The sequence below is a fragment of the Haliotis rufescens genome, unplaced genomic scaffold (assembly GCF_023055435.1).
Source record: "Haliotis rufescens isolate VD_foot unplaced genomic scaffold, xgHalRufe1.0.p SCAF_7, whole genome shotgun sequence".
NCBI lineage: Eukaryota > Metazoa > Mollusca > Gastropoda > Lepetellida > Haliotidae > Haliotis > Haliotis rufescens.
In genome coordinates, this window is record NW_025964361.1 from 3,073,926 (window position 1) to 3,090,593 (window position 16,668).

The 16,668-nt window shown below is 39.7% G+C and overlaps 1 protein-coding gene across 2 annotated transcripts in view; it reads left to right on the forward strand.

Annotated features, from left to right (window-relative positions):
- LOC124139657 overlaps positions 1 to 16,668 on the forward strand; it is a 37,009-nt gene that overhangs the window by 3,632 nt on the left and 16,709 nt on the right. For both annotated transcript variants that reach the window (XM_048387278.1, XM_048387279.1), the window contains exons 3-8: positions 904 to 1,021; positions 3,772 to 3,846; positions 4,762 to 4,850; positions 6,852 to 7,014; positions 8,366 to 8,449; positions 15,377 to 15,441. In XM_048387278.1, the coding sequence (XP_048243235.1) occupies positions 904 to 1,021; positions 3,772 to 3,846; positions 4,762 to 4,850; positions 6,852 to 7,014; positions 8,366 to 8,449; positions 15,377 to 15,441 (594 nt within the window). The remainder of the gene's footprint in view (positions 1 to 903; positions 1,022 to 3,771; positions 3,847 to 4,761; positions 4,851 to 6,851; positions 7,015 to 8,365; positions 8,450 to 15,376; positions 15,442 to 16,668) is intronic.

A 16,668-nucleotide genomic window follows, 5' to 3' on the forward strand; every position in this document is an offset into this window, starting at 1 on the left:
CCTGAAATTCATCTACAACATCAATTCGCTTGTTTCTAGGTTTGTCAGCACCATACCCATGCTCGTGGGTTTCACCGAAGTGGCAAACGTCTGAGACCTGCATCACTTCGGGCTTTCCTCCCACATTAAGCTGACACGCCGCGATATAACTGGAATACTGTTAAAAGCGTTGTGAAACCAAACTCACTCACTCACTCTACAACATCAAGGTTCGGAAACAATGTAGTTCTCGATTTTGCTATAGCAAAAGAACGACCGACTTATGTCCAAATCAGTCCCGTCAAAGGTCACTTCACACGTCAGCATGGCCTTCCATCAGTAAATGATTTCCCGAATAAAATAAACATGGTGTCTTAATCTGACACAAGGCACTAATAACAGTGTCTAGATATGGGTAGGGGGCACGGGCGCCCCAGTCGTCTAAGGCGCCGCGATTCGCTGTGCAGAGTTGCGTCCCTTGGGCACGCCAGAAACCTATGATTGTGGGTTCGAATCCCGGTTCGCCCCGATTATGTTTCTAGGTTTGTCAGCACCATACCCGTGCTCGTGGGCTTCACCGAAGTGGTAAACGTCTGAGACCTGCATCACTTCGGGCTTTCCTCCCACATTAAGCTGACACGCCGTGATATAACTGGAATATTGTTAAAAGCAGCGTTAAACCCAACTCACCCACTCACTCACTCACTAGATATGGGTAGTAATGGGCACCAGACCGTGAAATTTAGTACTCAACAGTGCGAAATCAAGTCCTCTAGAAGCACTCGTTGAATCATGTAACAGGTCAAAATGCTGGGGACAGGTCAAGAAACCCGTTGAAATTGGAGCCTCGTATCCGATTGTACACAGTATTTTTTGGAGTCATATTATGACGTAATTGCGATCTGCTTCTGTTTCTGTGTCCAGACACGTGGCTGAAAATGACACTCGCACGTGGTCATCGGTGGAGATGTACTTGCACGTGCAGGATGACCTCAACAAGAAGTTGGCCTTCAACCCTCTCAACTTTACCATGGTGGCACCGGTGAGATGCGGCTTAACATCACACACACGGGTAACACAAGGGTAACTAGGTGGTCACGTGAGCATGGAAACACCCCCCCCCCCCCTTTGTATCCGCCCATGCATAGTCATGAGTAACACACGGGTAACATGCGTAGGTAACAGGGTAACATGGGGACATTACATGAGCGACACAGAGGTAACAAATCCACGGGTAACATAGGGGCAATATACACGGGCTACACATGGGTAACATACATAGCGTCACAGGGGCAACATATGCAGGTAACAGAGGGGCAATATACACGGGTAACTCACGGATCCAGGTAATATACATGTAACATACAGGATCCACTGATGCCATGAATCTGTGAGTGAGTGAGTGAGTTGAGTTTACACCGCTTTTAACAGTATTGCAGTTATATCACGGCGTGTCAGCTTAATGGGAGAGGAAAAACCGAACTGATGCAGGTCTCAGACGTTTACCACTTCGGTGAAACCCACGAGCACGGGTTTTGTGCTGACAAACCTAGAAACATAATCGGGGCGAACCGGGATTCGAACCCACAATGATATGTTTCTGGCGTGCCCAAGGGATGCAACTCTGCACAGCGAATCGCGGCGCCTTAGACGACTGGGCCACCCGTGCCCCGAATCTGTGAGAATCAGGCAACAGTGATGTCATCTACGGATAACATACAGATAACAGTGATATAATCTACGGATAACATACATGTAACAGTGATGGTATTACGAGTAACATACATGTAACAGTGAAAGTATTACGAGTAACATACATGTAACAGTGAAGGTATTACGAGTAACATACATGCAACAGTGAAGAGATTACGAGTAACATACATGCAACAGTGAAGGTATTAGGAGTAACATACATGTAACAGTGAATGTATTACGGGTAACATACATGTAACAGTGATGGTATTACGAGTAACATACATGTAACAGTGATGGTATTACGAGTAACATACATGTAACAGTGAAGGTATTAGGAGTAACATACATGTAACAGAGAAGGTATTACGAGTAACATTCATGTAACAGTGAAGGTATTACGAGTAACATACATGTAACAGTGAAGGTATTACGAGTAACATACATGTAACAGTGAGGTATTACGAGTAACATACATGTAACAGTGAGGTATTACGAGTAACATACATGTAACAGTGAAGGTATTACGGGTAACATACATGTAACAGTGATGGTATTACGAGTAACATACATGTAACAGTGAAGGTATTACGAGTAACATACATGTAACAGTGATGGTATTACGAGTAACATACATGTAACAGTGAAGGTATTAGGAGTAACATACATGTAACAGAGAAGGTATTACGAGTAACATTCATGTAACAGTGAAGGTATTACGAGTAACATACATGTAACAGTGAAGGTATTACGAGTAACATACATGTAACAGTGAGGTATTACGAGTAACATACATGTAACAGTGAATGTATTACGAGTTACATACATGCAACAGTGAAGGTATTAGGAGTAACATACATGTAACAGTGAAGGTATTACGAGTAACATTCATGTAACAGTGAAGGTATTAGGAGTAACATACATGCAACAGTGAGGTATTACGAGTAACATACATGTAACAGTGAATGTATTACGAGTAACATTCATGTAACAGTGAAGGTATTACGAGTAACATACATGTAACAGTGAAGGTATTAGGAGTAACATACATGTAACAGTGAAGGTATTAGGAGTAACATACATGTAACAGTGAAAGTATTACGGGTAACATACATGTAACAGTGAAGGTATTACGAGTAACATACATGTAACAGTGAAGGTATTAGGAGTAACATACATGTAACAGTGAAGGTATTAGGAGTAACATACATGTAACAGTGAATGTATTACGAGTAACATACATGTAACAGTGAAGGTATTACGTGTAACATACATGTAACAGTGAATGTATTACGAGTTACATACATGCAACAGTGAAGGTATTACGAGTAACATACATGTAACAGTGAATGTATTACGAGTAACATTCATGCAACAGTGAAGGTATTACGAGTAACATACATGTAACAGTGAAGGTATTACGAGTAACATTCATGCAACAGTGAATGTATTACGAGTAACATTCATGCAACAGTGAAGGTATTACGAGTAACATACATGTAACAGTGAAGGTATTACGAGTAACATACATGTAACAGTGAAGGTATTAGGAGTACCACAGGTAACAGTGATGGCATGTATGGGTCCCATAAGTATAGCAAACAGACAACAATGGTGACATGGGTAACTGACATATCAAGGTCCCCGTGGAGATCCGAGTTAAATGAGGTCTTCAGCAACCCATGCTTGCTGTAACAGGCGACTATGCTTGTCATAAGATGCGACTATCGAGAGCGGGTGGTCAGGCTCGGTGACTTGGTTGATGTATGTCATCGTATCCCAAAAGCGTGGATCGATGCTCATGATGTCAATGACTGGATTGTCTGGTACAGACTCGATGTTTTACAGACCGCCGTCACATAGCTGGAATATTCCTATGTGCGGCGTTAAACAACAACAACAACAACAACAACAACAACCAAACATATACAAGTGGTAACATATACACGGGTATCATGTTAAAGCAGTGTGTTAGCCATGAGTTTCTTCTGTAGAATTTTCGCTTTATATTGAGTACCACGATGGTATCTATTCTAATGAATAACTTATAGATACTTTATATAAGAACGTAACTGTTTCTGCAGATTGTTGTTGTTTCAGCCACGGAAGGGGGAGAGGTTAGAACATCTCTTACAAACACCACCCTCGGAGAGGACTGCAAAGGATATCAAAATGGTAAGACATGTATCTAGGTATACATCAGAGACCCAAGACCCACTTGTCATAAGAGTGAATGAATGAATTTAGTTTTAAGCCGCCTTATCGGGGACACCGGAAATAGGCTTCACGTATTGTGGAGGGAATCGAACCTGGACTTTTGGAGTGACGGGCAAACGCTTTAACCACAATGCCACCCCGACGCTCGTAAGAGCTGGAGATCAGCGTATCGTTGTGAAAAAGAATCTTATGTGAGCGACGACTCTCATACCTTTATGTAGACTTTCGATCTCATAGCGCCAGGGTTGTATTGTACACCGGCACCCTGATGTTAAAATGGCTGCTGTGTATAAATTCTTCTTGTATTATTGACCATGGCGCCGTTGTACAGAACAACCTTAGCGCTACGACTGTCGTAAGTCTAGTTAAAGGTGTGGTGGTTACGATCACCTTAAGACTAGGATCGCTTTGTACAACGGCACCCATCAGAGATAAACACGTGGTGCATGTATTGTAGAGTCGCAAATCGTCACTCAATTATCGTCCATGCACTAAAACATGTTGCCTTGTCCAAGCCCGACTACACTGTAATTAAGCTGTATTGTCATATACAGGTAACACTGCCGTCTACAATGCAAACTCAGGCTCACTTCCTCACTCACATCGATACGCAGTTATCATGTAATTTTATTACATTTTAGAAAAATAAAACCCCCAATTATATTTAATATTTTAGAGTGGAAACGAAACCTTGAAAATTCAAGCTTTTCTTTTATTTCCTAATTTCACTGAGAATATCTAACAAATTTTATTTTGCCGCTGGACTAGTTATCATTTTCCGTGTTTACCACGATATGTGTGTACCAGGATGAAATTAATATCAATATCAGTAATAATTTAATATATTGATATATAGATTTTGTTATTCTTCAGATTCTGGCGTACATCCGAGGCCACGCATCCATTCATGATTATCCCGCTGATGTGCAAATACACATGTGCAAATGTATGTTATACCAGAAGTAAGTATTAGTGGTCAATAAAAATTACTGTACATGGATATAATTCATAAATCTGTGATAAGTGCATAACACAGGGATTCCATGGCTGATCGGATCTTTTAAGACGTGTGACCAATCACGGCGTTTCATAACTTTCCCGGAAGTGATATGGGAAGGGAAGTAACTCGTACGCGCATCAATCGATAATTCGACTGTTACCTAAATGTAGAGGTAGCGTTTGTTTTGTAGGGTCAATCAATTACGTTTATATACTACACATCTAACCTACAAGGTATCTGCCGGTTGTTTAGACATGTAGATATAACTGGTGATTGTAAATGCGTTTTATTTAGCCAAATCGACATAAAAATGGCGGCAAGTTCATGTATTCACACACCGTCCACGACATGTTATAACAGTTCTGATTGGATGAAACATTTGCTATTTTATTGCGCGTCATTCTATTTTTAGCAACGGAGGGGTTACCCTTGTCTTATCGGGAGGTAACTGGCGGTGTGAGTGCACCTAGCCAGTGTGTGAGAATTCTCGTCATATTTAATTCCGTTTTGTCTCACAAACAATTTGAGCACAAACTATACCATCACATGAGACATATGACAGGTATATCAGTAGATATAAACAGAACAACTGTCCAGTCATTCGTCTATGACCTGATAGCCTTTCGGCCGCACTACTACAGGAGATCACAATGATCTGTTGCCTGGTTCAAAATAAGAAACAGTGCGAGTGCAGTATTCTGAGTGATCTCCATATTCGGAAACACGACTGATAAACCTGTTGTAACATCAACCTGTAGTAACAGCAACCTATTGTTCGCACGTCCTCATTTCGTAGAATAACCTTTTAGCAGCGACTTTCTCCAGAATATCCCTCTATCCCGGTGATAATCTATAGAAAGTCTCCCTGTCTCAAGAATATTCTATAGAACGTCCCTCTGTCCCATGGATTTTGTATAAAATGTCCCTCGCTGCAGATTATTTTGCATGTGATCACAAACAGCATTAGGAAAGGCATGTGCGGAATGGTGTGAAATCAAACAAGTGTCTTCTACATATTTAAATAGAGAACTCGGAACCTTCGTATCTGTAGCCTAGTGACACAACCAGTTGCCCCACAGGCGCTGATAAACCATAAACTATTTTCTGCCCAAGAACATGCATGTACGCCAAGAAGAAATATTATACGTCCGCTTCCTAAGGTTAATGGTATGAATGCTTGAAACACAAAATTGATGATAAATGCTGTTTATTTTTTTCGTTCGGTTTATGGATAAAAAGCCCGACCTCTCCCCTTTGGCTCTCCCCATTTTCCCTCCTTCCCCAGGCTTACATTCTCAGTCAAGAACAAAGGAGGTTTTTATCCTTTGCATGCAACCCAAGAACTGAAATGTCTCAACTGGCGCCAAGTCAAGGAAAGAATAGCCTTCAATCTACTTGTGTTGGATTTGGAAGGCACTTCATGGGGTAGCTCCGTGTCGCGCCCGGGAGGTCATAAAGCGCTTCCAACTAATACAGGCCAAGAGTAGAGGCATAGCATGGATTACTTTTATCTAAAGAAGGGGGATTCGCATTTACTGTTAACTTTAGTGGGAGTTGGGATGATAAAGCACCATGAGATAAGTTACCATAATATACTCGTTACATCATCATCAGCGTCATCGTCGTCATTATCACCATAATTATCGTCATCATCATCATCACCACCAATTCAAGTCCGTTTATTTTCGTAAGTGTAGGCCATCGGCCAATAGTTACATTTGTATTACAACAGACGTGATGTACACAGCTGTTATTATTGTGACAATAATGTACTACGAAGTGACATCGCTTGATAGATATACATAGCTAGACGTTCAATTAATTTACAATCATCACCACCACCACCACCATCATCATCATCATCATCATCGCCGCCGCCGCCGCCGTCGTCGTCGTCGTCATCATCATCATCATCATCATCATCATCATCATCAGTCATTCTGATTGAATCCCATGTTCCCAGATACGAAGATAGACGCATCCTCTTGAAACAGGGGCATCCTCCCTCCGCCTTCTACTTCATCCTCACAGGCTCGCTCATCGTCAACATCGAAGACATCAACCCCAACAACGGCAAGAAGTTCACCAGGACGGTGTCAGAACTTACAGCAGGAGACTGTTTTGGGGTATTTACATCTTCCTTCGTCTCCGTGTCTGTGGGGATTCCGGTCACAATAGGCCCTAAGCACCTCATGTTTGTCGTAACAGGGGCGGGGTGGGGTAGCCTAGTGGATTAAGCGTTCGCTCGTCACGCCGCAAACCCGGGTTCGATTCCCCACATGGGTACAATGTGTGAAGCTCATTTCTGGTGTCCCCCACCGTGATATTGCTGGAACATTGTTAACGCGGCGTATAACCATACTCACTCACTCACTGACTTGTAACAGGCGACTTACAAGGGAATCAGGTGGTCAGGCTTTGTGACTAATTGCGAGCCAATGGAGCTCGTGTGTCCAGGGCCCACTTGCACAAAGCGATCTTAGCGCTAAGATGATCGTAACTCCCATACTTTAACATAGGCTTACAATAGTCTTAGCTAAGATCGCTTTGTGCAAGTTGGCCCAGGACACACGAGCTCCATCTTAGTCGGCGATCTGAGAGAGACAAACTTGCACAAAGCGATCTTAGCGCTAAGACGATCGTAAGCCTGTGTTAAAGTATGGGAGTTACGATCATCTTAGCGCTAAGATCGCTTTATGCAAGTGGGCCCAGGACTTGCTGACCACGAATAACCATAACCCGACTGTGAGGACCTTTGTTAATAATTTCAAGCATGGTGTGAAAGCATGCTAGCTGCAAAAGGCGACTATGCTTGTCGTAAGAGGCCACTAACGGGATCGGGTGGTCAGGCCCGCTGAGATTGGGCCAGAAACGTCGCAGTGAGCAGTATTCCAGCTATGTAACGGCGGTCTGTAAATAATCGAGTCTGGACTAGACAATGCTTTGACTGACATCATGAGCATCGATCCACGCAATTGGGATACGATGACATGCACCAACCAAGTCAGCGAGCCTGACAACACGATTCCGTTAGTTACCTCTTACGACAAGCACAGTCGCCTTTCACGACAAGCATGGGTTGCTGAAGACCTATTCTACGCCGGATCTCCACGGGTCAACAACAGCCTACAACCCAATGCACCAGGGGGCACGGGTGGCCCAGTCGTCTAAGGCGCCGCTATTCCCTGTGCAGAGTTGCGTCCCTTGGGCACGCCAGAAACCTGTGATTCTAATCCCGGTTCGCCCCGATTACGTTTCTAGGTTTGTCAGCACCATACCCGTGCTCGTGGGTTTCACCGCAGGTAAAGGTCTGAGGCCTGCATCACTTCGGGCTTTCCTCCCACATTAAGCTGACACGCCATGATGTAACTGGAATACTAAAAGCGGCGTTAAACCCAACTCACTCACCCAATGCACCAACTCACTCACTCACTCACTACAGTGTTCTGCTACTTGCTCAAACCCCTTGACTTGCAGGAACTGGCTCTGTTGGAGAGAAGCACCCGTACGGCGACCGTCATATGCAAGACGACCGTGGAACTGCTGGTCGTGCTCAAAGAGGTAGGGTTATTATACCCCGCCACGAAGTGGAAGGGGGATATAGGAATGGGTGCTGTCCGTCCTTTTGTCTGTCACGTTTCGTTTCCGGAGCAGAACTGAGATAATTATCTTAACCAAACTTGGCACATAGATAGGTCTGGTGGTGAACTGGCGCCTTTTGATAGTTTTGGATTTAAATTTTTTTTTTTTTTGAGTTTCCATGGCAACGACTTTAGCCCAGTTCACATGCACAACATTTACTAACGTAAGTAATTTTGCACACGTGTAACTATACATACGTGTGTATATGTAAATTTACTATGCGTTCACATGAAAATCAACTTAAGTGTGTAAATAAAGTATGTAAATTGTGTAAGGCACACATATTCGTCAGTCTGTTTACGACTTTCAACACAAATCAGGTTTTTTTCCAATCAAAGTTGAATGAGAAGAGCGTTACTTCACCGAAACATTTCGCGTGAAGCAACATGTGTTTGATTTATACACAAAGTTTTGACTCCTTGAAACCAAAAGAAAACACCGTCCGCTCAACTCTGTTTATACGCATAAAAGTTGGCAAAAGAACAGATATTCATAAGATCATCCTCTTACGATAATATAAACGTTCACATTGCAACATATACACACAGTACAAATTTACATTTACATTTGCACCTGCTCCGGACATGATGCAAATTTGCTCCTGGTGTAAAATTACACACATGAGTAAACGCGTTCACATGACAAGTATACTCACGTATGTATTTCTACACACGTACGCACATACACACACATATGTATAGAGGCGCATGTGAACGGGGTATTTGACTTGGACTGAAAATGGCGGTATTGGCGGGGGAGATGTGTATTTCATGCTTGTTGACTGTTGAAACAAGGTAGGACCACATAGTAATGCTGTATACGCTTTCTGCTGCGTGATGTAGATTAGCAGGGGTAACTATGGAGCACTATAGTAATACGCGACAGTTGATAAATAGAAATGATTGTAGGAACAGGTGTGATACTGATTTTACGAAACGAGTATCAGAATTGTTGCATTTCCCGAGCAAGACCGAGTGTAATACATACATTCTCTTACACCAGTTTCCTTTACATTTTTTTATATCCTGCAGTTTGAAAAACTGGGTTTTCTGAAGTTAATAAAAGTGATATTGTCATTGCAGTGAAAACAACACTTGATATTTCAATGCAATGAACACAACACTTGATATTGTCATTGCAGTGAACACAACACATGATATTGTCATTGCAGTGAACACAACACTTGATATTTCAATGCAGTGAACACAACACTTGATATTTCAATGCAGTGAACACAACACTTGATATTGTCATTGCAATGAACACAACACTTGATATTGTCATTGCAGTGAACATAACACTTGATATTTCAATGCAATGAACACAACACTTGATATTGTCATTGCAGTGAACACAACACATGATATTTCAATGCAGTGAACATAACACTTGATATTTCAATGCAGTGAACACAACACTTGATATTGTCATTGCAGTGAACATAACACTTGATATTTCAATGCAGTGAACATAACACTTGATATTTCAATGCAGTGGACACAACACTTGATGTTGTCAATGCAGTGAACATAACACTTGATATTTCAATGCAGTGAACATAACACTTGATATATCAATGCAATGAACACAACACTTGATATTGTCATTGCAGTGAACACAACACATGATATTGTCATTGCAGTGAACACAAAACTTGATATTTCAATGCAGTGAACACAACACTTGATATTGTCATCGCAGTAAACACAACACTTGATATTTCACTGCAGTTAACACAACACTTGATATTTCAATGCAGTGAACACAACACATGATATTGTCATTGCAGTGAACACAAAACTTGATATTTCAATGCAGTGAACACAACACTTGATATTGTCATCGCAGTAAACACAACACTTGATATTTCACTGCAGTTAACACAACACTTGATATTTCAATGCAGTGAACACAACACTTGATATTTCAATGCAGTTAACACAACACTTGATATTTCAATGCAGTTAACACAACACTTGATATTTCACTGCAGTTAACACAACACTTGATATTTCAATGCAGTGAACACAACACTTGATATTTCAATGCAGTGAACACAACACTTGATATTTCAATGCAGTGAACACAACACTTGATGTTTCATTGCAGTGAACACAACATTTGATATTTCAATGCAGTTAACACAACACTTGATATTCCAATGCAGTGAACACAACACTTGATGTTTCATTGCAGTGAACATAACACTTGATATTTCAATGCAGTGAACACAACACTTGATATTCCAATGCAGTGAACACAACATTTGATATTTCAATGCAGTTAACACAATACTTGATATTTCAATGCAGTGAACACAACACTTGATGTGTCATTGCAGTGAACATAACACTTGATATTTCAATGCAGTAAACACACAACTTTAAATATTGTCATTGCAGTGAACACAACACATGATATTGTCATTGCAGTGAACACAACACATGATATTGTCATTGCAGTGAACATAACACTTGATATTTCAATGCAGTGAACACAACACTTGATATTGTCATCGCAGTGAACACAACACATGATATTGTCATTGCAGTGAACATAACACTTGATATTTCAATGCAATGAACACAACACTTGATATTGTCATTGCAGTGAACACAACACATGATATTGTCATTGCAGTGAACATAACACTTGATATTTCAATGCAATGAACACAACACTTGATATTGTCATTGCAGTGAACACAACACATGATATTGTCATTGCAGTGAACATAACACTTGATATTTCAATGCAGTGAACACAACACTTGATATTGTCATTGCAGTGAACACAACACTTGATATTTCAATATAGTGAACACAACACTTGATATTTCAATGCAGTTAACACAACACTTGATAGTTCAATGCAGTTAACACAACACTTGATATTTCAATGCAGTTAACACAACACTTGATATTTCAATGCAGTGAACACAACACTTGATGTTTCATTGCAGTGAACACAACATTTGATATTTCAATGCAGTTAACACAACACTTGATATTCCAATGCAGTGAACACAACACTTGATGTTTCATTGCAGTGAACATAACACTTGATATTTCAATGCAGTGAACACAACACTTGATATTCCAATGCAGTGAACACAACATTTGATATTTCAATGCAGTTAACACAATACTTGATATTTCAATGCAGTGAACACAACACTTGATGTGTCATTGCAGTGAACATAACACTTGATATTTCAATGCAGTAAACACACAACTTTAAATATTGTCATTGCAGTGAACACAACACATGATATTGTCATTGCAGTGAACACAAAACTTGATATTTCAGTGAACATAACACTTGATATTTCAATGCAATGAACACAACACTTGATATTGTCATTGCAGTGAACACAACACTTGATATTTCAATATAGTGAACACAACATTTGATATTTCACTGCAGTTAACACAACACTTGATAGTTCAATGCAGTGAACACAACACTTGATGTTTCATTGCAGTGAACACAACATTTGATATTTCAATGCAGTTAACACAACACTTGATATTTCAATGCAGTGAACACAACACTTGATGTTTCATTGCAGTGAACATAACACTTGATATTTCAATGCAGTGAACACAACACTTGATATTCCAATGCAGTGAACACAACACTTGATATTTCACTGTAGTGAACACAACACTTGATATTTCAATGCAGTTAACACAATACTTGATATTTCAATGCAGTTAACACAATACTTGATGTGTCATTGCAGTGAACATAACACTTGATATTTCAATGCAGTAAACACAATACTTGATATTTCAATGCAGTGAACACAACACTTGATGTGTCATTGCAGTGAACATAACACTTGATATTTCAATGCAGTTAACACAATACTTGATATTTCAATGCAGTGAACACAACACTTGATGTGTCATTGCAGTGAACATAACACTTGATATTTCAATGCAGTAAACACACAACTTTAAATATTGTCATTGCAGTGAACACAACACATGATATTGTCATTGCAGTGAACACAAAACTTGATATTTCAGTGAACATAACACTTGATATTTCAATGCAATGAACACAACACTTGATATTTCAATGCAATGAACACAACACTTGATATTGTCATTGCAGTGAACATAACACTTGATATTGTCATTGCAGTGAACACAACACTTGATATTGTCATTGCAGTGAACATAACACTTGATATTTCAATGCAATGAACACAACACTTGATATTGTCATTGCAGTGAACATAACACTTGATATTTCAATGCAGTTAACACAACACTTGATATTGTCATTGCAGTGAACATAACACTTGATATTGTCATTGCAGTGAACACAACACATGATATTGTCAATGCAGTAAACACAACACTTGATAGTTCAATGCAGTGAACACAACACTTGATATTGTCAATGCAGTAAACACAACACTTTATATTGTCATCGCAGTAAACACAACACTTGATAGTTCAATGCAGTGAACATAACTGCAGTGATGATCGCACGTTGACGGTATTATTGTCTTACAAGAGTTACCTCCCTTTATCTTTAGTGTCCAAGCTCCTCCCAGCTCGTACCGCCTTCGTTACACTACCGGTCCCTCCAGAGACAGTTGCAATGGATCAGGAGTTCGATCGATACTCGTTAAATAAATTAATATCTTTGTGTCACCAATATAATACACTGAATTATTTATTAGTCTTTTGTTTGTTATGATAGTTTTTTATACCAATGCTGAAAGGCCACAGGCTCCTGCGAAGAGGCTGCACACAAAGATTACTTTCTAACTGATATTGATAAGTTACAAACAATATTTGTATTGACTAACTGTAGAATATTTTATGATATATTATATAAGGTATCCAACAATATGATATCCCAAAAATACATTCAAAGATGGGAACGATATCTTGGCCTTAACATGACGGAAAAAGATTGGCAAACGATTAATCGTAGCCCCCACAGATATAACGTGTCCTCAAAACAAAAATGGTACCAATACCGTATTATTCAAAGAAGTATACCAACAAACGAGATACTGTACAAAATGTGATACAAAGAATCATTTCTTTGCTATTTTTGTAAACAAACCTTAGTGCGCATGTTCTGTGAGTGTGAAATTGTATAACATGTCTGGAACAAATTTGCAAAATGGATCAAAGACAAAACTGGAATAGAACTAGAATTTTCACAATTGAAAATTCATTAGGATATTAACAAAAACAAAACGATGTATTAAATCATACTATAAATGTAACAAAGTAAAACATATTCAAATCAACACATTTCCGAATCGATACCAAATTTACAACACATAAAACAAGAAATAACCGATTCATAATACATCGATAGAAATATATGATATTCACAATGTAAATACACACAGTTCATGAAGTGGTGGTCACTCTGTCACCACCTATTCGTATAGACCCACGAACTTGCACAATCCAACAAAGATGTCTTAGCATCCTGACACTGGAATGGTTTTGTTTGTTATTATCCATAGATATAATTTGTAACTTGTATGTATTTAAGATTGCATGTAAACTATATTCTGTAAACTTATTGTTTGTGTACTCCAAAAAGAAATAAAATCATAAAAAAAATATTTGTATTGACTAACTTCATCAAAGAAACAAAAGTATGTATATTTGGATGAAATAAATAGTAAAGGTTTTTCATGTTGATATATTTAGTACATACTTATAAAAAGTGATATTCATCCTCCATTGAATTTAGATGAGATTGCGAACACAATCTCTGATTTCTTGATATATCATTGTGCCTCACTAGTTCAATCATTAATCTATATGAACTTTGAGGCTTTCAAGCCCGGTACACAAGGCAGGTCGGTTCTTATTAGAAGTCAAGCCGTATATCTTTCGTGTCTGTTTGGATGACTTATTTAATAAAATTTATGGTATTAATATGTTTATGTCAGATTTTATGTTTTAAAATACCCGCCCCGCCCCTTATAAAATGCTTAGCTTATTTATATCAGAATCTTAACCTATTCGTGACCAACTCGTGTTATTCCGGGACAAGCCGAATAGCGACTCCTGCCCCTCTCGTGGCCATTTTTGAAACCGGTTTCCGTCTTAGCGCAAACGGGCATACCTAAAACAATTGTCAACTCGTTGCGCAATTGTTCACATATATTTCCCTATATATTATCTATATTTCAGATGCAATTTAAAGCACGTCAGGACATGCGGATTTATACAGTATGATTGAACACATTTAACTGTGTCTTGGGTATATTTTTAGATGCAAGACATGTAAAAACAGAAATTATTTCTGAGGGATTCTTTGACGAAGAACTTGAAATCATACGCGCATTCTGATTGGTTTGTCGTATTTTCGCACATAACATTCATCGATAGGGGGACGAGTCATCTTGCAGGTTACGGAAAGGGGCGAGTGGTGACGAATGAATCTTAACCCTGGGCCCTACTCTTTATGCTCGAGAGTTCGAATCCCAGTTTTCCCCGATTATATTTCTATGTTAAGTCTGGGAACTGCATCACTTCGGGATATCCTCCCACAGTAAGCTGACGCGCTATGATATAACTCGAATACTGTTCAAATCGGCGTAAAACCCAACTCACTCAATCTTCATAAAGTCCGGCATTTGATTGAACGAATACGGTAATATCAGACCAACGTAGGCACGCCATGCCATAACCGAATAATAATACACGTAATGCTCGTTTTGTAATGATAAATGGCAGTTCTAGATTTGTAATTCATTATCACTTCAAGGTGAGCAATTTTAAAGGAAAATAATTAAAACGAAATATTGTAAAAAAAGGATTTCAATTGATAGCATGTCTTGATATATTTCAGGATTTCGACATTATTATCCGCCAGCCTTTAATTCGTCAACGGCTGACTCACATACGGTTTTGTCAGTAAGTATACTTCTATATACAGTGAACTTGTCCCGAATGAAGTTGCGTGATTAAAACGGGCCTAACAAAACCCACACAGGAAGAGTATATGTTTTTTTGGGTCTTTAATCATCATCTGATAAAACTCAAGTGATATTACTCATGTTACATAACTCTTTTTGTATTAACATATGGAATACTACTTTCATCTACGTAGATGAAAGTACATTAAGGTATTACACACGTAGATGATAAATGTTTTTAGACTGTGGCACTAATACGCTTTCATAGATGGGACCTTAGCACGAATTTGTCGTAAAGGGCCCTAAATGGGGATTGAGTGGACATAATGGCGGATTAGTGTGGATGTTACCGGGTTTTGTGACCATTACCACTATACCCAAGTATCTATACTACTAAAGACAGTAAATGACCACCCCATTCTTTTATATTACTACTGTTATATATCGTGGCTGGACAGATTGAATATAGTAATATGAAATGTTGTGAAAAATGTGAATAATTGATTTGTTTCTGCACGGGGTAACAGTCGCCTGAGGTACGCGATTCCTTGTGCCGAGTTGCGTCCCTTTACCGTAAGAGACGATCGTGGGTTCGAATCCCGGTTCGCCCCGATTATGTTCCTAGGTTTGTCAGCACCATACCCCTGCTCTTGGGTTTAACACACTCACTGATTGAGTTTGACAAAAAATGATTTTTTGTTTTGATTTTCCATCGCTAATGTGACGTAACAGGCTTTAGGCTTGTGGTTTCTGTGCACAATGGGCTACTTATTCTTGGCACTCTCGTCTCGGTGTTTCTGTTTGTTGTCAGTTTTGTGTCGCGGTCAGCAAGACTCCAGCTGTAATTGTAAACCCAGTGATTGATATTATGAGCAACGTCCACACGATGACGATGACACACAATCAAGCTAGTTGACGATTTGGTCAGATAAAGGAAGCCAGTGTGCGATACTCAAAGGCTGGAAGACAAACCTGGATATACATGACAATGGAATGCCTTTCCTGCACAGAACACCAGTGTTATTATTTCAATAAGGAGACATGACGACGGCAGAACATTTTGACAACGATAACAGTGCGAGCTTTTGCATACGTAATGACGGCGGCCGAATCGGGGCGGCCAAACTGCTGGCGCGCTTGCGCGTCTTGTTGACATGCGATATGCTGCCATGTACTATCCAGCCTTCACCTTCATGCATATCAGGCCTCGCTTTCAAACCGGAAG